At 38.6% G+C, this 26,711-nt stretch overlaps 1 protein-coding gene and 1 long non-coding RNA gene across 2 annotated transcripts in view; one reads left to right on the top strand and one right to left on the bottom strand.

Annotated features, from left to right (window-relative positions):
- LOC120543075 overlaps nt 1-9,109 on the top strand; it is a 31,337-nt gene extending 22,228 nt beyond the window's left edge. The window contains exon 4 of the long non-coding RNA XR_005636282.1: nt 8,882-9,109. This is a non-coding gene — a long non-coding RNA (uncharacterized LOC120543075). The remainder of the gene's footprint in view (nt 1-8,881) is intronic.
- Nucleotides 9,110-15,802: 6,693 nt separating this feature from the next.
- On the bottom strand, nt 15,803-26,483 carry coq7 (coenzyme Q7 homolog, ubiquinone (yeast)). Its single transcript, XM_039775468.1, has 6 exons — nt 26,288-26,483; nt 24,619-24,815; nt 22,054-22,168; nt 21,703-21,842; nt 18,350-18,418; nt 15,803-16,268 (listed from the first exon to the last, which is right to left on the bottom strand). Exons 1-6 carry the CDS (start codon nt 26,370-26,372, stop codon nt 16,191-16,193), a joined length of 684 nt encoding a protein of 227 aa, XP_039631402.1. The 5' UTR covers nt 26,373-26,483; the 3' UTR covers nt 15,803-16,190.
- Between the last annotated feature and the right edge of the window lie 228 nt (nt 26,484-26,711).

Here is a 26,711-nt window from a genome sequence, read left to right as displayed (position 1 = left end):
CAGCAACATTTTGACATTTGCATGACAGCGATTGATTTGTTGAATTGCCATGATGTGATAATTTAACAACATGCTCAACTATATGTTAAAATAAAAACTTACAAAACTTAAATAGGAGCCTGAGCAATTTATATCATTCTGAAAATATTTCAATGACGAAAAAAATGGCATTAAGTAGTCATATGCTACTTTTATTCTAAGGCCACACTTGTTTATTACATAATTGCATGTTTAAAGCTATGTGGCCTTGGACATACAGAACATCGTTCATACCACTGCAGTCTATGGATTCTTGTCTTTTGAAGGTCTAAAACTAGAGGAAAGGTATTCGGTGCGGCTTTTTAAGTGATAGTCTGAACAACTGTAAATTAATCTACACTGTGGGAAAAAAAAATGATAAGACTATAACAAAAATGTGATTACCACTACACCTCATACTGTTGACCCATTCAGGGATGGTTTCTACCTGTATGTTTTTTGGATAGGATCTGGCCCTAGGTTCACAAGATGGGTGTATTGTGTATGAGTGTGCACTCTAATGGACTGTTGTGAAAAATGTTAGACAAATCAAATATAGAAAATGAGTGGATGGATTAATAATGTGATTTTATTCTTGAAGGGTCCGTGTACTTTTTGGTATTTGAAATTTCATTTTAGAAGCAAAAAAGAAAATGAAATGAATTGTCATGGTTGTTCATTGACTTTTACCGGCTACTATAGCTAGTAAACGTTTTGAGTATTAACAGTGCGCACAAGTGTAACACATGTTAGGAGAGCAACGTGATTTACAGAAAGTTTTCTTAACATGCGTTACACTTGTCAATGAGCAACCATTCACACATATACACACATTCAAAATGCTAGCACTATAAAAATTGCCAGACTTGGTTTTAGTAAATGAAATCACTAAATGTTAGCTGTTTCGCAGTAAGTAACAACTGTAACGTTCATAAAAACTTCTATATCAATGATGAAAAGTTTTCAAAGTTTGTATTTTTATTTGAAAGATGCGACTCAGTTTTTCTGCAGTCATGTTCTCGTCCTGGAGTGTCACTTTACTTTTCCGAAAAACAACGTAATGGTCCATCCTCTGCTGATGCCAGTGTAATTTTAAGGCCGTCAGTCTATGCTATGTGTTGTGAGGAGGACTGTTCGCACGTGTTGTCAAAAATCGCGCAGAAGTAGTACTTCTGGTTTCAGACAACGAAAATGCATCTGTTTTGTTGTTTTTGAGCTATAACACTTTCATTATTTAAATCACAAGTAAATCCAGAAAAGTATGTGTAATTTTAAGTTTATGACTGCTATTTGTTACCACTGAACTAAAAAATACCTTATTTTCCCTCATTTTATTCTTTAATCAAAATCTGAAAATTCATTTCATTTTTGTTTTTTTGTTTTTGCTTCTAAAATTAAATTTCAAATACCAAAAAGTACACGGACCTTGAAGCATTTTGGGAAAGTATGCCATAAAACAAGATGAGTCCACTTACAGGCCCCCTGCAGCTCCATGATTTAGTGGCTCCACTCAAGAGCCAATTGGATTGCAGGTTTTTGTCACCTGGTTTACTTGACTTGAGTCAGATAACTCCTCCCCCAACCCTAATCTCAACCATAGTGTAGCCCGGTGTTATTTATGACTGATGTATAATATAACGAGACAACCTCCTCAATGGAGTGGAGCTCTGGAGGTCCTCGGCTAGAGTCCATTGCATACAACACTGAACATTTCAACTGATTGGCCTAGTGGCGGGGCAGATGAACCGCCCATCCGTTTTTATGAGAAGATTTATTCATTCGTTCTTTAATTCATCCATTCAGTTCCCAGACCACCTTATTCCAACACAAGGTTGCTATACTCTTGTGACAGTATCAGGTGGAAGGCAGGAACAGACTCTGGGTGAGACATGTCTGTCACAGAGCACATACAATTGCCCACTTGCATTTACACCTTCTGGGTCAGTTCAGTATTGCCAGTCAAACTAATGTGCATAAATTTAAGGTGAACGAGGAAACAGAAAGGTGTACAGTAGGTTAATTCAGTGGAATTAATGAATGACACTGGGAATGAGTGTGCCATCTGACATCTTGTTCAGTGTCATTTCATACTTTGTGCCTAATTCCAGTGGTATTGTGTTCAGCTACTTGTGGCTCTACAATCAGGTGACAGAACATAAGCGACTGTATTATGGCTCTGGGATGGTGCACATTGTACAAAGGTACAATACTAACTTGTCCACCCAGCCCTACCACTGACTCACTATATGAATGTACATTACAATCACTAAAGAATATTTGTACACAATATACCGTAAATGGTGTGTGTGTGTGTAAGTGGGCCTTGCACTGACCTGGCATCCTGTCCTAGGTATCCAAGCTTTCTTCCCTTTTGATTAGTGTTGCAGGTTTGAGAATGTATGCTATGTAATAGTTTTATAGCTGTAACATACTTTGGCATTGTCAATGTAGAAAGGCAAAATATAAAATAAAGGAATTTGTTTGAATGAGATATTGTGTTAGAATATAAAAGTAATGCAATATTGTGTGTGTCATTCTGTTGTATTCTTTGGAAGCATACAATTAAAATTAAATCCAGCTTATTTAGTAAGCTCTCATAAATGAATTGTTCGTACCTTGCTTTAGTCTTATTACTATATTCCTCACCAGTCCAGGACAAAAGGTGTCATGTGCTTAGCATTTTTAACATACCCTCTACACTGTCATCTCTCTGGGTAGATGAAATAGCAATAATTGTAAGAGTGTTATAGCATGAATTCAAATTATAATGACAAAAGAAGGTAAAAGTTTCTGTATTTCTAGACAGGGATGTGATAACAGACTGCAGCAAAACTGTTTTACTCTGAGGTTAAAAAAAAACAACCCAAAAACACAGCATTTTGCAACTTTCATATAAACCCATTCTTGTTTTGTTTTTGGACTTTGTACATCATTTACTCCAAGCATAATCCATTTAGATTTCATACTTTTCTTTATTTATTCAGTTTTTATCCTGGTAATATTTCTTTTGAAGGTTTTGTATAAAGCACCTGTAGAATATTATAATTCAAATTAAAAATGTTGGCCATTTAAATATATATTTACAAGTATTTGCAGGTATTCAACATGCAGAATCCTTTTAATTTCATGAACTAACTTGAGCTGTTTAATTCATCAGATTACTCCAGTTGTTTTCGGAAGCTGATGTCATGTGTAGCGCTCTAATGTATTGACCAAGTGCTCCATTAATTCAGTGCAAATTTACGATAACTTGACAGATTACAGGTGGTGACATTTATGTAAGCACACACAACTAATAAATTAGTTCTTACTTGATAGCTCAACTGTTCTTTGTGGATGACAGAGTAAGAGGATAGACATTGCAAATAAAAAGGGAGGTGAGCTGGCCACATTTGAATGGCCAGTTAACATTCATATCTTTACATGTCTGAATCCTGATTACAGTCCAGGAACGTAAAGCTTTTCATCAATTCAATTACTTCTCAGGGAAGAATCGGTGACCTTAATACAGAAGGACAAACATCAAGTAATGTGCCCCCCGGCAGAATACTTTCTAATAAAGCAGCACTTTTGAGTGAACTGAGGGCATGTTATACAAGATGATGTTAGCACCAGAAAAAGGTTTCAGCAACCTTTGGATCAAAACATCTGATAAATCACTATGGTGTGCTGAAACAAAGCACTTGGCTAACTTTAACAGGCAGATTGTAGAGCCAACAATACGATTCTCATCTCTAAAGGTTTATGACTTTCCATAAATTTATATTACTCATGGTTACATTGACAGTAATTCATACCTGCTACTTTTTTCAAGTGCCTGAAGCATACTTTTATACATGTTTGTGATTTTTTTGGTATGTATATCATCAAATTCTTTTAAGTGATGTCATTGAGAAGAGGACTAAAACAAATTCATTACACCACCCTGCATCATCTTGTGATCTATTCTTGATACATCAGTTTAATGCTGAAACAACAGTTCAGCACAGTTGTTGTTAATAATTAGTTGTGTGAGATATGTAACATTATATTCCTAATCATTCCTTGTTTCCTACTGATTGCATCCTTGATGTGAACATCTCCTACCATTGTGACCATCAGAATTGTTCTGTAAAGTTTAAGGCTATCTATTGTGTAGGCCCCTGTTCTTTTTGTGTTCACATGCAATTCTTCTCACAATTTAAAGATATGAGTGTTCAGTTAACTGGCCTGGTGTGAGAGAGTTTATCGTACAGAGGGCTTGTCCCCCTACAGGGTTGTTTCTTGCCTTGCAGTCTTTGCTAGATGGTTAGACGTCAGCTGCAAAAAGCCGAGTTAAACTAAGAATTGATGGCCGATCAGTTCCCTAGGACTCTATATTTCTAATATTAATAATTCTTTGCATTTGTTTAGCACTTCTCTCACTACCCAGAGCACTTCAATGTATGGGGAGCCACTTCAACCACCATTAATGTATAGCATCCACCTGGATGATGCGACAGCAGCCATTTTTGTGGCAGTCCACTCACCACACATGAGCTGTTAGGTGTTTAAGTGGTGAGAGAGACTGCCGATTAAAGACTGGGGATGATTGGGGGACAGAATGACTACACCATGGTGGGCAATTTAGCCTGGACATCGGGATACACCCTACTCTTTACAAAGGATGGCCAGGAATCTTTTATGACCACTGAGAGTCAGAACCTTGGTTTTACATCACATTCGAAGGATGGCGCCATTTTTACAACACAGTTCATAAGTAAGTGCCCCCTGTTTGCCTAAAAAATCATTGATTTAAGGAGTCTCTGATGGACTGTGACATGAGCCAAACGACTTTCCAAAACCTCATAAAATAATGGAGATGGATGGATTGATGTAAGTTCTGTTCTGTGGCCTTGCACAAACTGCTGTCAGAATAGGCAGTGGTTTTCCCCAAACCTATACTGGAAAAAGCTGATTCAGAAAATGACTGTGAGGATATAAAAGGTCTGTTATGAACTGGTATCTACTTCAGTGTTTCTTATCTTTTGTACAAACTGGATTCCAAAAAAGTTGGGACACTATACAAATCGTGAATAAAAACTGAATGCAATGATGTGGAGGTGCCAACTTCTAATATTTTATTCAGAATAGAACATAAATCACGGAACAAAAGTTTAAACTGAGAAAATGTATCATTTTAAGGGAAAAATATGTTGATTCAGAATTTCATGGTGTCAACAAATCCCAAAAAAGTTGGGACAAGGCCATTTTCACCACTGTGTGGCATCTCCCCTTCTTCTTACAACACTCAACAGACGTCTGGGGACCGAGGAGACCAGTTTCTCAAGTTTAGAAATAGGAATGCTCTCCCATTCTTGTCTAATACAGGCCTCTAACTGTTCAATCGTCTTGGGCCTTCTTTGTCGCACCTTCCTCTTTATGATGTGCCAAATGTTCTCTATAGGTGAAAGATCTGGACTGCAGACTGGCCATTTCAGTACCCGGATCCTTCTCCTACGCAGCCATGATGTTGTGATTGATGCAGAATGTGGTCTGGCATTATCTTGTTGAAAAATGCAGGGTCTTCCCTGAAAGAGATGACGTCTGGATGGGAGCATATGTTGTTCTAGAACCTGAATATATTCTTCTGCATTGATGGTGCCTTTCCAGACATGCAAGCTGCCCATGCCACACGCACTCATGCAACCCCATACCATCAGAGATGCAGGCTTCTGAACTGAGCGTTGATAACAACTTGGGTTGTCCTTGTCCTCTTTGGTCCGGATGACATGGCGTCCCAGATTTCCAAAAGACCTTTGAATCGTGACTCGTCTGACCACAGAACAGTTTTCCATTTTGCCACACTCCATTTTAAATGATCCCTGGCCCAGTGAAACGCCTGAGCTTGTGGATCTTGCTTAGAAATGGCTTCTTCTTTGCACTGTAGAGTTTCAGCTGGCAACGGCAGATGGCACGGTGGATTGTGTTCACTGACAATGGTTTCTGGAAGTATTCCTGAGCCCATTCTGTGATTTCCTTTACAGTAGCATTCCTGTTTGTGGTGCAGTGTCGTTTAAGGGCCCGGAGATCACGGGCATCCAGTATGGTTTTACGGCCTTGACCCTTACGCACAGAGATTGTTCCAGATTCTCTGAATCTTCGGATGATGTTATGCACAGTTGATGATGATAGATGCAAAGTCTTTGCAATTTTTCGCTGGGTAACACCTTTCTGATATTGCTCCACTATCTTTCTGCGCAACATTGTGGGAATTGCTGATCCTCTACCCATCTTGGCTTCTGAGAGCCACTGCCACTCTGAGAAGCTCTTTTTATACCCAATCATGTTGCCAATTGACCTAATTAGTGTTTATTGGTCTTCCAGCTCTTCGTTATGCTCAAATTTACTTTTTCTAGCCTCTTATTGCTACTTGTCCCAACTTTTTTGGGATTTGTTGACACCGTGAAATTTTGAATCAACATATTTTTCCTTTAAAATGATACATTTACTCGGATTAAACGTTTGATCTGTCATCTACATTCTATTACAAATAAAATATTGACATTTGCCATCTCCACATCATTGCATTCAGTTTTTATTCACAATTTGTTTAGTGTCCCAACTTTTTTGGTTTGTACTTACAGAAAAGGTTCTAGATATTCACATATTCATATTCATATATGAACCCTGCTGTTTCTTGAAAATGTTATGTTAATCTGATTGAAGGAGATACAGCATTTCAGGGACTGATGCACTTGGCAGCAGGCTCTGGTCGTGTGCTCGCTATGGTAGGTTTTGGCTCACTGCAGCTCTGTGCAGAAAAGGTGCATAATGTTTCTGAAAACCAGCTGTGCCGTCTGTTGGTTGATTCCTACCTAGTATCTGACACAGCTTTGATTACTTATGGAATTACTTGGCTCTGTAATGGAAAAAATAGGTACAAATTAAACATCATAGATGTAATATGGGATTTATCAGCTCAGGAGACTGGATTTGAATCTCAGCACAAGCACACGTTTGTGTTTATTTTGTGACTTAAACTAAATTTTCAAGATGTGGGAGGAAAACTGATGCAAATAAAAGGATAACTGGTATTACTAAATTGACTTTGTATAAGTGAACTATACATGTTTAAAAACTACAGTGCTGGCATTCAAAACTGCTTCATACGTTGTATCCGTGCTGTGAAACTAAGGCACCAGCTTCCTCGTCCTTAAAGCAGATGAAGTAGTTGGATGATTGAATATGATGAACTGACATAACTACCAGAGTGAGCTCAACTCATGCATCTTAACCCAACAGTGTAGGCATCAGTCCTTTGTGACCCAGCACTGAACAAGCAGGTTTAGAAAACCAATGGAAAATGTAATGTGTCTTTGATGGAGTGGTATGTCCTAAAGGAGGAGTCTTATAATTAAGGTTTTCGTCCAATTTTGATATGGAACCTTTATTGCTTAAATCCAAATCTTTGTGGATCTACAAATGAATAGGTAAACAGCTACCAATTTTAATTTAGATCATTTCCATTGTTTTTATATTTTCATTGTTGTTTTCTTCAGTAGGAAGAAATGATGGTTGTAAAATTCTGACCTGTTCCAGTCATAATGTAAAGTAGTATACTGTATTTATTAATCATTGCATTTAAACATATGTGATGCTTGACCTTCTGGACTATTCCACACTTTTCTCAAAATTCTTATTTAAGATTGGACGCATGAAGGCTTTGTATTACTGTATATTCCAACCATTCATTATCCAACCTGCTACATCCTAACTACAGGGTCACAGGGGTCTGCTGGAGCCAATCCCAGCCAACACAGGGTGCAAGGCAGGAAACAAACTCCGGGCAGACAAACACCGCAGATTACTGTATATTCATTCCTTTAACTTTGTCAGAGTTGCCTCAGTTAAGTTTCTTTCAGTATGCTCTCATTTTAGACAGTATACAACACTTTTTAATGGTTCTTTTGTTATAATTCAGTCAGTCAGTGAGTCATTCTCCAACCCACTATATCCCAACACAGGGTCACAGGGGTCTGCTGGAGCCAATCCCAGCCAGCACAGGGCACCAGCCCACCGCAGGGCACACACACACACACACACACATCCACACACCAAGCACACACCAGGGACAATTTAGGATTGCCAATCCACCTAACCTGCATGTCTTTGGACTGTGGGAGGAAACTGGAGCACCCGGAGGAAACCCACACAGACACGGGGAGAACATGCAAACTCAACGCAGGGAGGACCCGGGAAGCAAACCCAGGTCTTCTAACTGCGAGGCAGCAGCGCTACCACTGTGCCATCCTGTTATAGTTCTGACACTATGAAAATGCAAATGATAAGCACCAAAAATAAACTGTTTTCCAGATTAACTTTTGTGTACATCTTGCATACCTCAAATATGTTAAATAAGCACTCTTGATGTAGGTGATTGTGTGATATCTGGCAGCTGTATTTGGGATGAAAGTCTAGATAAAAGCGCAGGAATTATTTGTAACATAAATCTGCTTCTACTTCAGCCTTCTACAGACTAAGCTGAGTAGTCAGGACCTGATGAGATTCAATCTTTGTTCAATGAAATACTTTAATCTAGTGTAGCCATGTAAGGTTTAAACCATTGACAGTTAACTGAACATAAAACACAATGGTGCTGGTTTAGGCCTCCCCATTGATTCTTAGCATGACACGTCTACCGTCTGTGCCCACAGTGTAGAAATATGGAAACTGATTTTCAGTGCTGTATCTGTAGTACCTGTAGAGTGGCTTGTGATGGTATTCAGTTTAAAGATTCATACACAGTGACAGACACAAGCACACTGTTGGTGCTCCAAATTGGTGCAAGTATTGAGTCCCTAAGATGTGGGCAGACACTCACCTTCTCCCTTTTCACGTGTAGAACTGAAGACCACTGCCCACAGGACAAGTGATACAATTCCCTCCGCAGTTCCAAAAGCTCCGCACCAAGGCAGAAGTTGCCATTCATTCATGAACCTGCAGCTGAGAGTGATGGAGCTTCTCTGCAGAAGCATTGAAAACCTGTGTTATACAGCCTTCAGCTTTCTGTTAATGGCATTGACCGTTCTTTCCATTTTTCCCTGATTTGACACCCTGAATAAATGGGTTTTTTTGCCCAACTACTGTATTTAATGTCTCCTGTTCCCTCATTACAACAGACATGACAGCGTTAGTTCAGTCCCCAGCACTGACCCCCAGTATCGTATGTCTCATGCAAGGGGCTCATACAGTACAGCAGACATACTGTATATAAGTGATTGTTCTGTACTCTACTTTGTAAAACATTGGTGTGCTGTTAAACTATGGGATGTATCAAACAAATTAAACGTAGGGTGCTTTTGTTTCATGTGAAAGTACTTTACATAGTAAATGTTCGTTCAGTTATATAATCATCACGTGGAAACTTTCTAAGTATGTAACACACTGTAAGCAAAACACTTTCTTTGCTTTATATGTCACCTTTTCTTTGTAAACAGCATCCCACAACACTGCACTTGTACTTTTATATTTCTACAGATGAAGTAATTGTATCGGGTCACACTGAGTCAGTGGCTATAATTGAACTGGAGACTGGTGCTTCAGTCTGACATGTTTGGAGATTTTAAAAACATACCATTCAATCTTTTGTTTAAATGATGATGTAATATGGCAATATTTATAACCCTAACAAAAACATGTAAACATTCCTAAAAATAGGATCAAATTTTTATCTTTGAAATGATGTCACCAGACATTCATTGTGTAATACTTAGTTACAGTACCTTGCGATATATTTTTTGATCCAAAACTCAACAAAACATAAAACTGGTCAATGGGTATAAGTATTACTCTGTTTTGTGCCAAATATAAAATGGAAGATACGTAAACACACTAATGAATGCTAATAAACGTATGTAACTATTGTGTAGCTCTGTATGTTTGGTATTTGTAAATCTGTGTAGGCACTCTGAGCAGGACTTTATTGAAGAGGTCTATTTAAGAGTAAATTGAATTGAAAAATAAAAAAGATGAACTCAGATTTAGAGAAAAGATTATTTGTAAAGTGGCTTGTGATGTCTAATAAGGCAATGTCATTAATTAAGACTGAAATCTCAAAGAATTACAGCATTATAGCTATTGTTAATAGTTATTGCTGTATGGGGCTGTTGCTCAGCACCTTTCCCGGCTTGATGCCTGCCAGTGTAATATTAAAAGAAAACATTTTGCCAATGTGGGTATTTTATAGGTGCTGCCTATTTTTATTTTGTTTTGTTTGTGTTCAGATAAAAGCTAATTCATTTAGGAGTATGTACCTACTTCAAAGGCAGGACTGTTTAGTTGGCTGTAGTCTCCCACCACCTTTACTGGGGGTTTCTGGCTTTTTACCCCATCGGGTTTATCTGTTGCACGTGGCAATTTGTCCTCCAGTAATGCACTGACACACACCCTCCTGCTTTGTCAAGACCTTCAACACCTTACCCTTACCCAGTCCTGAAGGGTACCTGCTGTGGCTCATGGCTTTACACCAGATCAGAGGTACAACTCTTTAAAAACCCTGTGATTTAATATAAAACAATAAAACTTCCAAATCTACTATACATTCAGTTACTTTGGTGAAATTTGTAATGTGTGTGGTTTTTATAAAGTGGCTGTTTCATAAAATAAAATTCCTCAAAATACACATATTCATGTAGTTAGAACATATAAATTCCAATGTATGTGGACAGCAGTTATGACACCTGAGCCCAATGCGCATGAGGAGCGAAGGCTAGCCTGTCTGGTCTGATCCCAACGAAGAGCTACTGGAGCACAAATTGATGAAAAATGCAATGCTGGCCATGAGAGAAAAGTGTCAGGACACACAGAGGGTGCACATGCTGACGTCAACCTGTCCACCAACAAAAACGCCTATAATGGGCATGTGAGCATCAGAACTGGGACAGTGGAGCAGTGGAAGATGGGGGCCTGGTGTATCAGAGTGCACTCTGGGAAGATGGCAAAGGTAGTGTGTTGCTCTGGGCAATGTTTTACTAGGAAACCTTGAGTCGTGGCATTCATGTGAAAGTTGCTTTTACACATACCACCTACCTTAAGATTGTTGCAGACTATGTACACCCCTTCATGACAACAGTGTTTCAGAAGGGTAGTGGCTTCTTTTAGCAGGATAATGTACTGTGCCAACCTGCAAAAATTGTTCAGGAATGGTTGGAGGAACATGATAAAGAGTTGAAGGTGTTGACTTGGCTGACTAAGCATCTGTGGGATAGGCTGGAAAAACAAGTCTGATCCATGGAGGTCCCACTTCAAAACTTACCGGGCTCCAAGGATCTGCTGGTAACATCGTGGTGCCAGATACTGCAGGACACCTTCAGAGGTCTTGTGGAGTCCATGCCTCAATAGATCAGGGCTGTTTTGGCAGCCTACTCAATATTAGGCAGGTGGTTTTAATGGTTGGGCTGATAGTTGTATGTCCAAGCAATACCCATTAATGCAAACAATCTCTCTTGACAGGGCTGTTCACAAAAGACAAAGCTGGCTAAGTAACATGTCCGCTTCATGCTGGTGAATATTAAAAAAGTAACCCCTCTTAAGCAGTGATATTGAGTACCATGAATGAGGTCATGGATCAGGCTCCGATTCACAGTTGTTATCCAAGGACTATGATCAGCTCAGGTCTGACAGTGACATGGCTATTTAAAGCAGCGTTGTGCACAAAGGGCAGCATGCAGATCTATACACGGTGACCTCCAGGGTCAGGCATGACACCTGAACCACAGTCAAAAAAACGGGCATGACATCACCTCAAGGAAAATAGCTTGCAGCGACAGTGAACTCAGTCACTAGCCACTCTTGGGTTTTCAGTCAGCAGAAAACGATGCCTCTATTAAATTGTCGCATCTTTTCATGTTTGCCCCCTCATTCTGGCCGAGACGTAAAACATGTGCTTATAACTACAAGACAAACAAAGCATTATTCACTTGCCGTCATTAAAAATTTCACTGTTTAGGAATAGCAAAATGAAATCAAGCACTTTATTTAGCAGCACTTCATAGTAAGCATAAAAAAAAGGGGCTTAACAAGTCCAGAATTTGTTTTCATTTACACTAAATATTGATAACCAAGTTTTTAATTAATTATGTTTCAAAATTGAGTGATTACAACAGGGATAATAAACAATGTAACATGACTATGGCCTTTATCCGCAAATGATTTAAACTATGCACTGAATGTTCAGTGCTGCCTATCTTGACACGCTTCCTAACTCCTACTTTGCAGCAAACATCCCCGCCATAATTTTAATTCTCAGCTTCAGCTGTTTGTAAAAACTATTTTATTAAAATGCAATGCATAGCTTTGCTCCAACTTGATGTTTTGAAACCAAGTGAAATAAACACTTTATGTAAGTTGAAAGGAAACAGCTGGCATTCACCCAGAAGTCTAATCCTGCAATGCCATGACCTAATGGATGGAACAGCTGTGACTTATGCTTTCTGATTCTATAGTAATGACGGCCTATATGTCTTTTCGTCTTTTGATTTATGACATGGACTAAAGATATTTGACACAGCACTCACCTTTGTTTTTAACTTTCAAAATAGGTTTTTATCTTTCTCCATACTAGGTATTCCCAGTTTACGCCCTCTTCAGGCAGAACCAGAGTGAACACATCAAGCTGTAAACAGATCGGCCACACTAGTGTTTCAGAATTAAACAACTACAGTGTATTTTCCCAGAAAGGAGCTCGCGTATGCAATGGTTTATGCTGCTCATTCACAGCAGTTGTAGGGCGAGTCACTGTTTAGGTAGGTTTTCTCCGGTGTTTTGGATTCCTTCTGCATCTTAAGTGTGTACAAACAAAATTAACTGATCACTTGAAATTGGTGCAGTATGACTAAATGTGTATTATACGACAGGCTAGTGTCTCATCCATGCTGACATGGCCTCTGGCTCCCTGCAACACTAAATCAGGAAAAAAAGAAGGTTTAGTGGAATGAGTTTAAAGGACAGCACAGTGATGCTACAGTTGGAGCTGACTCTTCACAGCTCGAGGGACCTGAGCTCTACATACTCTCTGTTTGTCTCTCGCTTTCCTCTGACATTTCAGAAATGAACATGCTAGCTTCACTGACATCTGTAAATTAACATTGCTTTATTGAGAGCGGCCATATCTGATGTAATATCCAGGGATAATATCTGCTGGTGAAGGCTCTGATTCCCTCCAACCCTGTACTGGAAAGGCGGATGTAGCTGCTTCCTCATAACTCCTGGCTGGGCACCGCCTGTGCGGAGTATGACCTTTTGTCCCAATTCCTGTATCAGGTCTCTCCAGTAACATCCAAATTACGTATACTGTATACAGAGAGAGAGGTTGGGAGTGTTCACTGATACAGCACATTGCCACATCCACCACACGACGAACCACCTCAGGATCCCAATTTGGACCCGAGTGCAGTTGTACTACGGGTGACACCTCAGCACCACACTAGTTTTGATAGAATGGAACAGCACAAGGTTTTTTTTTTTGTTTTTTTTTCAGTGGCTGGAGTGCCAATTCTGCCACCATCCCTGAAATTTTTCCTTGCCAGCTGGGGGACCTGCTTGCAGGGCAGGATCCAGGTTAACGTCATACCCAGGACAGAGCAATTGCAGGTTAAAGGTCATTCTCAGTGGCCCAATGGAGTGGAATCACTTCTGGCATTTAGGTTGACCAGAAATGTGCCCTGCAGAAGACAGGCATCCTAAACAGTTGGTACCTGTCAAAACAGGGTCTTGGCTGCCCAATCATGTTTATTCAGAAAATGTATGGATGAACAGAAGGTTCCCATCCCACTGACATCTCTCCATTAAAACTGAACGACTCTTCAAAATTATTTTTATATATATTTAAAATATTTTTGAAATTCTGAATATCCAAGTTTTAACTGTTTAATTTTCAGAAAAAAATGGTTTTGTGCATGGCTGAAATTAAAACAGTAATGCTGCAAAAAAAAAAAAATCTCACAAGAAAGGAATCTGCACTCCGTTTGAGCCAACAACACATTCACAGCGAGGAAGGCACCTCTCAAATACTTAACAGGTCTGCAATCTGCATTACATTTTATTTGAAATAAATCTGTATTTAAATTAAATGTAAATAAGTCTGGAGATTTCATCTAGGAAAAATACATTATTTTCAAAGTAAGGGTGTACCTCCCATGGTGCCAGACTGTTAAATATGGATTTCATTGTGTTCTCTAAAATTGCAATAAATATTGTTGATTTAACACAATACATGATAATGAATTTATATATATATATAGAGAGAGAGAGAGTGAGACACATTTAAAACTATATATAATAAATAGAAATTAATATGAATTTCACTGTGCTCTCTAAACATGGCAATAATTATTATATTATTAGCAAAAAATGATATATATACATTCTGTGGTGGGCTGGTGCCCTTCCCGGGGTTTGTTTCCTGCCTTGCTCCCTGTGTTGGCTGGGATTGGTTCCAGCAGACCCCCGTGACCCTGTGGTTAGGATATAGTGAGTTGGATGATGGATGTGTATATATATACAGTATATATATATATATATATATATATATATATAATACACACATACGAGTGGGGGCCCAAAAATAAAGAGATTTTTTTTTCTGGAGGCTGGAGGGGCGTTAGTTCCGATGTCTGCTGCTAGGTGTGTGTTCTTGTCTTCTCTCTGCATCATTTGCCTAAGCGGCGTCCTTGAAGTGCTCAACAGATTGCATGATGCAGTGCGGAGAAAACGACCTGAATTGTGGAAATCAGGTGAGTGGCTTCTCCATCACCACAACACTCCCACTCACACAGCATTTAGTGTGTGGCGGTTTCTTATGAAAAATGAGATGACAACGGTTTCCCACCCCACCCCTACTCCCCAGACTGTGCACCCTGCGATTTTTTTCTTATTTCCAAGAATGAAGAGGGACCTTAAAGGAAAGCTTTTTTAGGATGTAGAGGAGGTCAAGAAGCAAACGATGGAGGCACTGAAGGCCATCACTTTGCAAGAGTTTCAGAGCAGTTTTGAACAATGGAAGGAGCAGTGGAACAAGTGTGTTGCATCTCGGGGAGAGGATTTTAAGGGTGCTTCAAATTTTGGAAATTTTCTGAGAAATGTACCTTCTTTTTTTTATTCTTGCTATGTTTGGGTCCCCCTTGTATAAATAAATATGTTCTCTACACATGACAATAATTTCCCTGTAAACCTAGAACAGTTTCTTTACAAAACTCTCAGGCTGAGTCCCAACAGGTGTGCTATACAAAACCCCCTTGTTGCCACCTGACTTTAAATTTGTCAGTTCCAGATCCTTCCAGCATATGAGTGCTGTTGGCCTCAGTCAAGCGTAAAGCTGAAAAGAAAGCAATTCTTACAATATTTAAAAATGAAATTATATTAACCAAAACTGCTATTATGTATTTAAGTTGCTTAGAAAGTGAATTGTACTAACAACTTTCTCAGGATTGCTTTCTAATTTAAAACTTAATATTAAATGTACAACAAATAATTTACTTTTAAAGAAAACATGAATGTGATTGCTTTATGTATAAAATGAAAGTCAGGTTATGTCAAATAGATGTTCAGGAATTTCACTTAAAGCCACCTGCTCCAACCAATGAATTGCCTTACCAGAGTTGAGCAATTGACAGACCAGGGTGGCACAGTTACCAGGTTATTCTTCAGAAATGATATACCATTACAGATGCAAAGAAGCCTAACATTGTGTTCATCTAGTATAAAATATAATATCACATACTGTCCTTTGTCAATGGTGATAGTCTCAGTAGGAATGCACAGTACATAGCGAGGGTGGTATAATTTATTAAACTCAGCAAGGCCCTTGACCTGAAAATTGCCCCGTACAATGGCTGACCCAGCACTCTGACCTCCAAAGGTCATCTGGAAAGACAATTTCCCCTAAAATCAAAATTATGAACACTGTATTCAATTAATAATTATTAAAACAGTCATGTTTAAAATGGAAACAACAGAGTCACTCATTATGTTGACTTGGCAAATCATAATACACAAGTAGTTTATTTCACAGAAGTCTGTCTGGAAGGGAATCAATGACTGATCATTTGTCTTCTGCAAATTGACAGGTAAATCAGGGTGTGTTATCCTCCTCTGGTAGCTTAAGGATTTAGACTCCTAAAGTTCATTTATGATACTCAATAATTACATAAAAACTAGAAGCGTTCAGAAAGAAATATTGCAGCCTTACAGCCAGCCTGTATTGTGTTCTTCAGTAACCAGAATACAGGTGCCTGAAAAGTATAAACAAAACAAGTATTATCATTTCCACAAGTTGTGCATATTTTGTGTTACACATCTAACAAAACACAAACTACCAGCTTTTGTTTTACATTATGCATCACATCTTTTACATCATTCTTATACACTTACAAGTACAGGCAGGTTAAACTGCTAGCTCAGGGTCACACAGTGCCTCAGTGGTAGGGAATGAACAGGAAACCTTGTGGTTTAGAAGAGTCTGTTTCCTTGCTCAGTACACCAAGCTCCTGCCTTGAATGTGACTGTAATATTTCATAATGTCAAAAAGCATTTTATTTTTGTGAAAACAGCTTACATGTAAAAATGTAAGAATCTGAATCCATACTATGTTTTAATAATGGAAGAAAGAATCCCCAGTTATTTAGTGAAAGTTTAGGTTTTATGTTATGATTAAATCTGAATTTACCAACTTTACTCCAGATTTTCTGGTAATTCAATAATTATATAAATGTGTGCTGTGGTTTAAGAAAGACTGACTACTCCGATGAATACCATTAGACAAAAGTACAGCTCAGGAGACAGAGGACTGTAAAAGAATTTCAGGATCTGATAACTGCTTTATAACTGGAAGACCTGACCTGTTAAGAGTGTAGAATGAATTCACTCCACTAATCCCTATTTCTTCCAACCTTCTGTGTAGGACATTCACCATCAGAAATGAGGGGACATTTTTCTTTTACACTTTTGTGGCAACAGCCCATGACAGCTAACTACATTTAAAAGGTCGTAGGCACAGAAGAATTTACAAAGTAAGGTAAAGGATTTACCGGCTAGGAAAGGCCTTGTAAAGGCATTCAGAAGGGGGATCATGATTCACTGGACAAGAATTAATGAAGGTTAATCTAAGTTATAAGATTGTGTCATCTTTGTAAGGGAAAGAAAGAAATGAAGTCAACTCAGATTTACGTTTTGTGCTTTTTGTTGCATATGCATGCACATACAGTATATATGCATCTTCTATAATCCTGTGATATAAACAAATTGTACTGTATTCATGAAAGGAAACATATTTGGGTTATTTGCTAAAAAGCAATATATACAGAAGTTGAATGTAGTTATAAGGCCCTATTGTCAATAAAAGGCAAAAACCAAAACTTCACTCCAAAATGAGAAAATACACAGATTTAAAAAGAGGTTTGCACCACTCTGAGCAAATAGAAACTCGAGATTTGATTCCAAGCAGTGCAGACTAGAAAGACACAAAAACTCAGCAACTACTGAAACATTTAAAAATGAAACGTGAAGTGAAGACACAAATAATCGTGAACCAAAAATGTTTTCTTTTCTAGCACCTTTCTTTCAAAGAACAGAGTATATATTTAACGTAAAGAGAAGATGGCTCATTTATAACAGGGGAGGTGACGGTGCTGGACTATTTAAAACGTGCAGAACGTTTGAGCTGGTAATCCATCAAACTTGACTTGTTACATCAAACTGCATGTGTCCACATTCAGATTGGTAAGAACAGCCTCTGTAAAACCACATTACTTAGAATTTTATAATCAGGGTCATACTGTGATGATATTTTACTTTATTTGATACATGCAGTACTAATTAAACATTAATACTAACAGACATACTAGCATTCAGCAAGGTGACAAGGAGGATGGATCTTTTAGTGTCTTTTTTTAGTAGGCCCAAAGCATTGCAAGGTGGCAGTTTTCCACAGTGACAAAGAACTTCATGTATTCCTTTATTAATAAAAATGCTCAAACTGTATGTAAACCTTAATCCCATTTATATGTCCAACATGACAAGAAGCTGTCTGGCTGAAAAGTGCATGCTGTGGCAGATGGACTTTTGGCCAGTACCATAAGCCTATTGTTTAGGAAAAGAATGTAGTAATAGTAAGAATCACAAAACCAGAAACATTATTCTCAAGTAAACAAATCAATAACAAGATAAGAGAGGCAATTAAATTCAGCAGAATAAATGTATTTGTCAGGTATAAAAGGTGAGTGGTAAAAAATAATACTCATTAAGGATGTAAGTATACAAAAGAAAACCAAAGACATCATTGTGTACAATTTCTTTATGACCATAATTCACTTACCATCTCTGCATCCTGTTCCAAACCAATGTCATGATGCTCCATTTCTTCATCACGGAAAGTCTTGATCAGCTGAAATGAAATATTAGCAAATTTTAAACAACTGTGTATTTTAAAATGTGAGTAAAATGTTTAGAAATGTACTGATTTTATTGTAATCAAAAGCATTTAAAGTCTAGGCAATTTTGAGGATCCTTAGATAATTAATATAATAAATAAAACAAGTCATTTCAACACAAAGCGCAGAAAAAAATAATGTTAACATGTTTGTGTGGTAACATGGGACTTTACCTTATTTCTAGGCCAGTGCTGCATTTAACATGGGAAACCCTGAAACTAACAATTGTCAAGTACCTTAATTTCTTTACATAATAAACTTTAAACATCAAAGAAGTGTTTCTAGGCCAGGGGTTCTCAAAGTGTTCTGAACCAAGAACCGCTTTGTCAAAGTCAAAGATATGGAGGAACACCTACAGCCACCCATTACCATAAAGTCTGTGTGGTACATTTATCATATTCTTCTTTTTTCCTGCATGCACTTGTCACAGCACTCAGAGGTACAAAGAAGAAGAGTTGACACACAAACTCAAGATACTGAGTAGGTAAGCCTGAATGGAGCTACTTGTTGGAAAACAACTTTATAACTGCCTGCCTGTATTACTACCGTTATGCCCTTGAATGGTGACCAAACAGGGACAACGCAGGCTAACTCTTGTATTGCTGCTGTGTGAGCTCCCTCATTACTGGTTCAAAGAACAGGATCAGAGAGGGAAACTGTAGAAGTAAAGGATGTTTCTGCCTGCATGAAAGTCGGACAGGACGCTCTGTGCCCAGTGTCTTACAGCCATTTCATGTGCTCTCATCAGTTAGAAAGTTCGGCCCATGAAGCACCTGGCACATGCTTATGGACCACACTTTGAGAACCACGGCTACTTGCAACTTTTCTAATCTTTTTCAAATGAACATTTTAAATGCAATCAATACATAATGTGATTTTTTCCCCCCTTCAAATATGTCATTCTATCAAGAAATTATCCTTAAGGAGCATGAATCTAAAATCTTGCCAAGACTGTTTTATTTAAATTTTGATACATATTAAAATATGGTTTCCACTGTTCACAGAAGCCACCTTGCACATTACAAACGGTGATGTTTGCTGATCCAACACCATTTAGGGATATGCTTGCAAATCTACAGAAATGTGTCATGTCAGGTTTATTGTGATGTGTACATAGTACTTAGCAAAGATTATAAAAATACAATGAATCCATCCATCCCATCCATCCATTTTCTAACCCGCTGAATCCGAATACAGGGTCACGGGGGTCTGCTGGAGCCAATCCCAGCCAACACAGGGCACAAGGCAGGAACCAATCCTGGGCAGGGTGCCAACCCACTGCAGGACACACACAAACACACCCACACACCAAGCACACACTAGGGCCAATTTCATTAATAAAAAGTCATCTGGCATTACCTACCTGTCAAAATAAAAGTACATATATTCTTTGTTAAGGAATACATTATGTGCTATTGATGTGACTATGACCATTATTATTTTAAATATTTACTTGCAATCCATCTTACTATGTACATTTAAAGACTAGATACTAACAAACAATTCACAGGGTATGAAGTCTGTGTAATGTAGATTAGGCTTTTTGAGCTCTACTTATTTAATGAATGTTTGAAAGAAGGATCTGTTTTTAATATTCAGAATTAATTTATAGAAGCCCACAAAATCTTAAAGGCCGGTGTAACAAACGACACACAGACCACACACAGTAGCTGTATAAAGTGTCAGAACGCATCCTGGTAAAATAAATATAAACCACATGAGACAAGATACTGGTAGTACAATACAAAAAAAATACACGAAAGGTAATTACAATGAACATAAGGCAAAAAGCAAATGTTTATAGTGCTAAACCGTACTTTTTGCTGTTTATCTATTCTGTAGTTTTCTTAAACACTCGCTTTTATTGTGGCACATGTTGTTTTTCAGTCACTAATGACACTAATGTATCCTCACACACCTGCTTATCTGCTAAGATAGACTGTTAATAATTGGATCTTTTCTAGTAGCTAATTTTGCCTCCTCAATATGAAGTAATGCGTTTTTTATAATAATGACAGGATTGCCTAGCCAAATCTGCAAGTGTCTTCCCTATAGGAGGATTAGGGTATTTCTTTTCCTGTCCGCCTATAGGTACTGTCCATATGCATGCACAGCTTCGAGCATCGCCTAAAACTTGGATATTGTGTCAGAGAGAAAAGTGATTTTTACACACTGTTGCAGCCGGTTGGCTTCTTTCTTTCTTTCCTTGGATGTGCCATGGCCCACTTTATAGCCTTCGCTTTCAAGGAAATTGGCTAGTGTTCTTTTGCTTGAATGAGAATCATCGTTATTTTCTCCAATGTCCACTTGAGCCTACTTCCTTGATCCACTAAATGTGTGGGCATTCCAGACAAGTCTGTAGTATTAACTGATCAGCACAGCACCACATGGCCCAAACTGCCATGCCTTTCGATCGTTTTTTTTTTAATTTCTGTCTTAATGTTCTTTAACATTTATTTAACCAATTATTGAATTACCAATTTAAGTGGGTCAAGTTTTTGTTAGAAATTCTTCTGAAAGTTTACTGGAATTTGCTTTTTGTGGTCGTTTTACTGTAGCATATTATTTGTGTGAAAATAACGACATAGCAAGGAGACTGTGCCACCTGGAATCACGCAGCCCAGCTATCTGTGATGGTTTGCAAGTGCCTGTCATTGGTATTTATTTTGTAGCTTACTGTTAAAGGACAGCACAATGCTAAGTCGGCAGGGTAGATGATCAGGGGTGTGTTAAGGCTTACGTGACTGTCCTGCAGTGCACTATCCATAATCACTTAGTTAAAAAGTGTTTTTAAAAAAACATTAGATAAATAGATAGCAATGAAAGGCACTATATGATAGATAGATAGCTATGAACGGCACTATATAATAGATAGCTAGCAATGAAAGGACTATATAATAGATAGATAGTTTCAGACTTCATTGTTTAAAACACTATTGTCCCATCCTGGGTTGATTTCTGTCGTACATTTTATGACGCTGGGATAGGATCCCGCCGCTTAACAACCCTAATTGAAAAAGCAAGTACAGAAAAAGTGAAAGGTTGTTTAAATATATGAATGCAGCAATGGTTAACTAGTTATCAGTATTTTATTTCCAATATTCAAAGTATTTAAAAAAAAAAAAAAGTTATTGCATTCAGCATTAAGTGGAAAAAACAGCAAGAATTATTAATAAAATGAGTTCCTCATCAGAAATGTGCACAGTTTCAATTAGTTGGTGGCATATAAACACTTTACCTCAAGTAAATCTTTGTATCTTTCAGGATCTTCTTCCATTAATTCTCTAATCTGACTGTTGTAATGTTCAGAAATAGTCTCTTCAATCGCTACAGTGCAGGCCATTGCTGCTTCTTTTCCCAACAGTGCTGACCCAGCTCCTTTTTATGTACAAATACATAGGGACACAATGAAATTGGTAATAAGAAGAGAACATTTTATGAATCAAAGTCCTCCTTTTTTCAATCTGATCTGTTAGTGTAATTTTGTTTCTGTTTTACATGATCTGCCCTTTGAATACTGCAACAATAATAAATTGAAGAAAAACTGAAATATCTCAATGATCAGGTGAAAAAAATTAAATCGACTCACCTAAAGCAAAACCTGCAACATTCCAGAATGGCATCAAGATGGTAGGGCGGACTCTGTTTTCTGCCATCAGCTCAATAAATGTTTTTAAGTGCTGCTTCTCCTGGTCCCACATGTGCTGCAATTCAAAGTGAAATCTTTCAGCTCTTTCCCATGGTAGTTTATGATAGCTGGGTTTGCATGGAATAATTAACTTAGTAGCACCATTAACAGGAACACTGCACCCTATCTGATTTCTATGTTATGTGAAGCGACAGCAAAGAGACATTTTGTACATAGGAATTAAGGTGCTTGGGCTAAAACTTTCTCCCTGTTTTATTATAAATTCTGTTGAGAAATTCAGTCACTAGTACAGTGTTTTATAGCTACATTTACTTTCTGGTTTTATTGCTGTACAATAAAAACCCAACATATCAGGCAAACAATAACCAAAGGGTAAAAGAAACGGAAACACAAACACACAAGAGCTGAAGAGATTCATAATAAAAAGTACACCGATAGTCAACATCTCACACTGCGTCAAAGGCCAGGGAGTAAAAGTAGGTTTTTCAATAAGATTTAAAAGACAGCAAGTGAAGGAGCCTGCCTAAAGTGCAACGGCAAATTGTTTCAGAGTTTTGGAGCTGCAACTGAAAAAGCCCGATCACCTCGGAGTTGGCATCGTGCCTTAGGAACAAGTAAAAGAATCTGGTTTGCTGACCTGAGAGAGCGGGACGGTACATAAGGGTGGCACAGTTCCGACAAATAAAATGGTGCACGACCATTAAAGGATTTAAAAACAAATACAAGGATCTTAAAATGGATTCGAAAATGAACCGTAAGCCAGTGAAGGGAAGCCAAAATCGGGGTAACATGCTCATGCTTTCTTGTGCCAGTTAAAAATCAAGCAGCAGCATTTTGCACCAGCATTTTGCACCAGCTGTAGGCGAGCAATTGGAGGCCTGGCTAATTGCAAAAAGAAGAGCATTGCAGTAATCTAGACGAGAGGTTATAGAAACATTTCACTGTTTCAAGGTTGCGTTTAGAAAAAAAAAGGCTTGATTTTTGACAGCCACCTCAACTGGAAAAAGCAAGACTTATATACTAGCCATGTGCGCCCATCTACGTTGCACGTGTTAAAGTTGTCTGTGAAGGGCTCCCTGTTTAAACGCGGCTGCCAATCGTGAACTGGGCCCTTCGTCGCACAGCATTATGATTTTTTTATAAGGGAAACAAAATTACAAAGGAAAATCTTTGGACATTGATTCGATAGGAACGGCCTACTCGGAATCACTGTCCGAATAGTAATTATATGGTGGTGTAGGAGCATTTCTGCTTCTGTCCGTTCACAGTCCGTCTTGTTTTCACGACGCTGCCGTTTCCTCTCACGATGTCTTCTCAGCCTTTCTCCAATCTCGCAGGTTGCTTTGTGGCAATCCAAAGAGTAAGGCAATATACACAGAGCAAAAGGGGGACACATAGATATCCAGGCTCTTTAAAGCATAAATAGGGATCACTTCACTGACATGTGAGCAAGCCACGGTACAACTGTGAGACGCGCAGCACTCGCCGGCTACAACGTAACAATAATAATTTCCGGAACGTTCTGTTACGTTGTCATTCATTTTACCTACTGTCTGTCTTTCATTCATATGTTACATAGGCACGTATCTTTTATCTTCGGCGATCTTATTCTCTAACCAGGCCTCAGGAGCTAACCAGCGTAACACTGTCCACCACCCCTTTCATTATTCCGGCACATTGTTGACATCCGTGAGTAACAAAAACGTACTAAACTGGAAGGTGGTCTACGCATGCATGGAATTTGCGGACAAACAAAGATCAAGATCTAAATGAAGATCTCTTTTATTTAATTTAAAGCACAACAATTTGTTTAGTTTGAATGTCTGTGTTTTGAGGTGTGACTGGCGTACTGCAGTCTTCAGTAGTATAAGCCTGGAGGAGATTCTTAATGCAATGCCTATGTTTTAGCGGTCTCTCTACTGCCATCTAATGCTTCTTCTTCTAATTCATTCGCGGACAAACAAAGACCAAGATCCAAATGAAGATTATATATATATAGAGATATATAATATATATATATTTATAAGATATGGTGTAAACCCAGTCCGACTAATGAGAGGTTTGCACATTCACATCACATTTTAATGGATTTTCTCAGCGTATAATCTATACTTTCAAAAGATGTGTTAATTTAATTGTGTAAAGTTTTCCCTAGTGGGAGTACAAGTCAGCCCTGTACCCAGTTCTGAAATGACAACAGCATGTGGTCATAAAATGGGGATTTCTTGCACAAGAAAAGTACAATACATGCATATTATATAATTTTAATGTAATGTGAAAGATATCATTAACATTATAACAAGTTGTGCATTTTTCATTTATTTTTTTCATCGTTCCCTTCATTAAACTCTTATCTATCAGCTCTTCCACCATTCAGTTTAACAGTGAGCTGGAATTATTTCCATCTGCCAAGGACTGAAGGGAGGATTTTAACCTTTAGGGGGTGCCATTGCTTTTCAGAACACACTCCCACTTGGGAGTCACCAAAGAGTTCGCTGAACAAACCTCAATCAACGCTGCTGTTGAAGTTCTTCGAAGAACAGCCATTTGCCCAGCATAGATTCGGTTGGCTCCATACTCTCCTGCATGGTCCACCCTGAGCATTCTGTCCATCATGGCTTTCTCGGTGCTGTCTCTAGCTGGTGGCACAACATTGTACGCCCTTAAAGATGTGTGCTGAACTTGTTGCCTTTGTCTGCTTCCTAGGAAACACAATGAATTGAGATATTAAAAACGGGCTTGTTTCTCTCTGGTATGGTCCTAGAATAACTGAATTCCATTGTGGTTTACACTGCTGCCTCACAGCTTATGGGATCAGAAATCAGTCTGGTCAGGGTGTGTGTGTGTAGGTTTGTGCATTTTGCCTGTATTGGCACGAGTTTTCTGACTGGTGATTCAGAATTGATATTCTGTTAGTGAGTGAGTGTATCTGTCCGGCAATACACTGGCATACAGAAGGGCCGATTTCTCTCTTGTTACATGATGCAAAGATAGACTGGGGACTCTTTTGTAACTTTGTAATGGAAAAGGTATGCTCAGAGAATGAATGTATTGAGTAGGTAATAGTGGAGGAAGCATTATGACACTTCGAAAATAAACTAATTAAACAGGCACAAGCAGTTTTAGTTAGGACTGTTAAGTGACAACTAAACAAAAATCCAGAAGTACAGCACTTGTAAGATTTGGGCTTAATGACAAGACTGGGTAAATTCTGAACCTGATCATGGCCTGTAAACAGCATGCACGCTGTCTCTGGGTTATTGAAGGTCTTGAGTATTCAGGCTTCCACCACAGCTCAAAGATGATGTGTGCATTATTGGCCCACAGTGGATGAATGGTTGAGTGGCTGTGCCCTGTGAAGGACTGGCACCATGTCCAGAGTTGGCTTCTGTTCTCTCTAATTTGAGGTGTAACTTGCTAGCTAACGTTTTGAACTGTAAAACACAGAGAAACCAGTTCAAGTCCCATCTTTGACCCAGTGTTACTCAGTTACCCTGCTTTGTCAGACAGATACAGAGATATTATTACGAGTATGATATGAAAAATGCCTCAGGTTTGTATTCACAATAGTACTACATAATCTTGAGATTTTACAAGCCTCACTACTGATATCCTTTAAGATCACGTGTTTGTCCCCCACTTCAAAATGGTTTCTCGTTTTTAGAAATATGACAAGAATTGTTCTAAAGTTGCAAAATGTTGAGGAAAGGCATTGAAAGAAGCTATAATAATCACGATATTGCCACCCTCCCTGTCTCTATCTGCTGACTTGTCGATGGTTTAACCAGTCACTGAGCACAAGCTCTTTATAAAAATAAAACTGTCGTTATACTGAACGTGTAACGGGGCTTCGCGCTACTCTCCTTTATACTAACGATCCGAATCTTTTCTTTCAGTCCTCATTATTGACTCCATCGGTGTTAAACTTGTGAAAAAAGGGAAACGTATAAAATACCGTAATTTGTATTTGTTCACAAAACATTTGACAAACATCCAGCTTCGTCGCGGAGGTCTCTGTTTCTGTTGCTTTTACTCGAGTTCAGTCCGATATGGAGACACGAGACAGGTTTACTAAACACGCTTCCACGCATTTCGAAGATCACCTAACAGGTACGACGCTGAACTTGAGACGACAAAGTCAAAGGCAATCAAGCTGAGGAGATGCACTACATACCTCTCCCATAATAATGCGAACAGATGCAAAAAAACCGTGATGCTACGAATTGTTCAATTCGCGGCAGGTTCGTGGGAAGACCCATCTGCTTAACAAAATCTCTTTCGTGCCTCCAGAAAGACAGTTTATATATTTGGAATAATCACTTCGGGATCAACCATTGCTGAGAGAACGCAACAGTTAGTGTCGCTGTAAAATGACGTCACGTCAAATGGTGCCGCATTGGCCGCGATTCAAATATCGCTCCACCCAACCTCCTGCCCACCTCAATAAGGGGCTAAAGAAACTTCAAACTTGGCAGAACTCAACGTGAATCGTTTTAACTTGCTAAATGTGTCAAAGTGGTGAAGACGGATTTTTGTTTTTGATGTTTCTTTTAACAAATTTGCAGTTGAAAAATATTTTAAATATATGCCAGGTAGGC

Source organism: Polypterus senegalus, chromosome 13, assembly GCF_016835505.1.
Source record: "Polypterus senegalus isolate Bchr_013 chromosome 13, ASM1683550v1, whole genome shotgun sequence".
Taxonomy (NCBI): Eukaryota; Metazoa; Chordata; class Cladistia; order Polypteriformes; family Polypteridae; genus Polypterus; species Polypterus senegalus.
The sequence above is the reverse complement of the archived record's forward strand: the minus strand, read 5'-3'. Positions and strand labels throughout refer to the sequence as shown.

Coding starts and splice junctions, on each gene's coding strand:
- coq7 (XM_039775468.1), bottom strand. CDS start 26,372: ATGGGTCTTCCCACGAACCTGCCGCGAATTGAACAATTCGTAGCATCA. Junction 22,169..24,618: donor CAACAGCAGCGTTGATTGAG/GTTTGTTCAGCG, acceptor TTTGAATTGCAG/CACATGTGGGACCAGGAGAA. Junction 18,419..21,702: donor GATACAAAGATTTACTTGAG/GTAAAGTGTTTA, acceptor ATTTCATTTCAG/CTGATCAAGACTTTCCGTGA.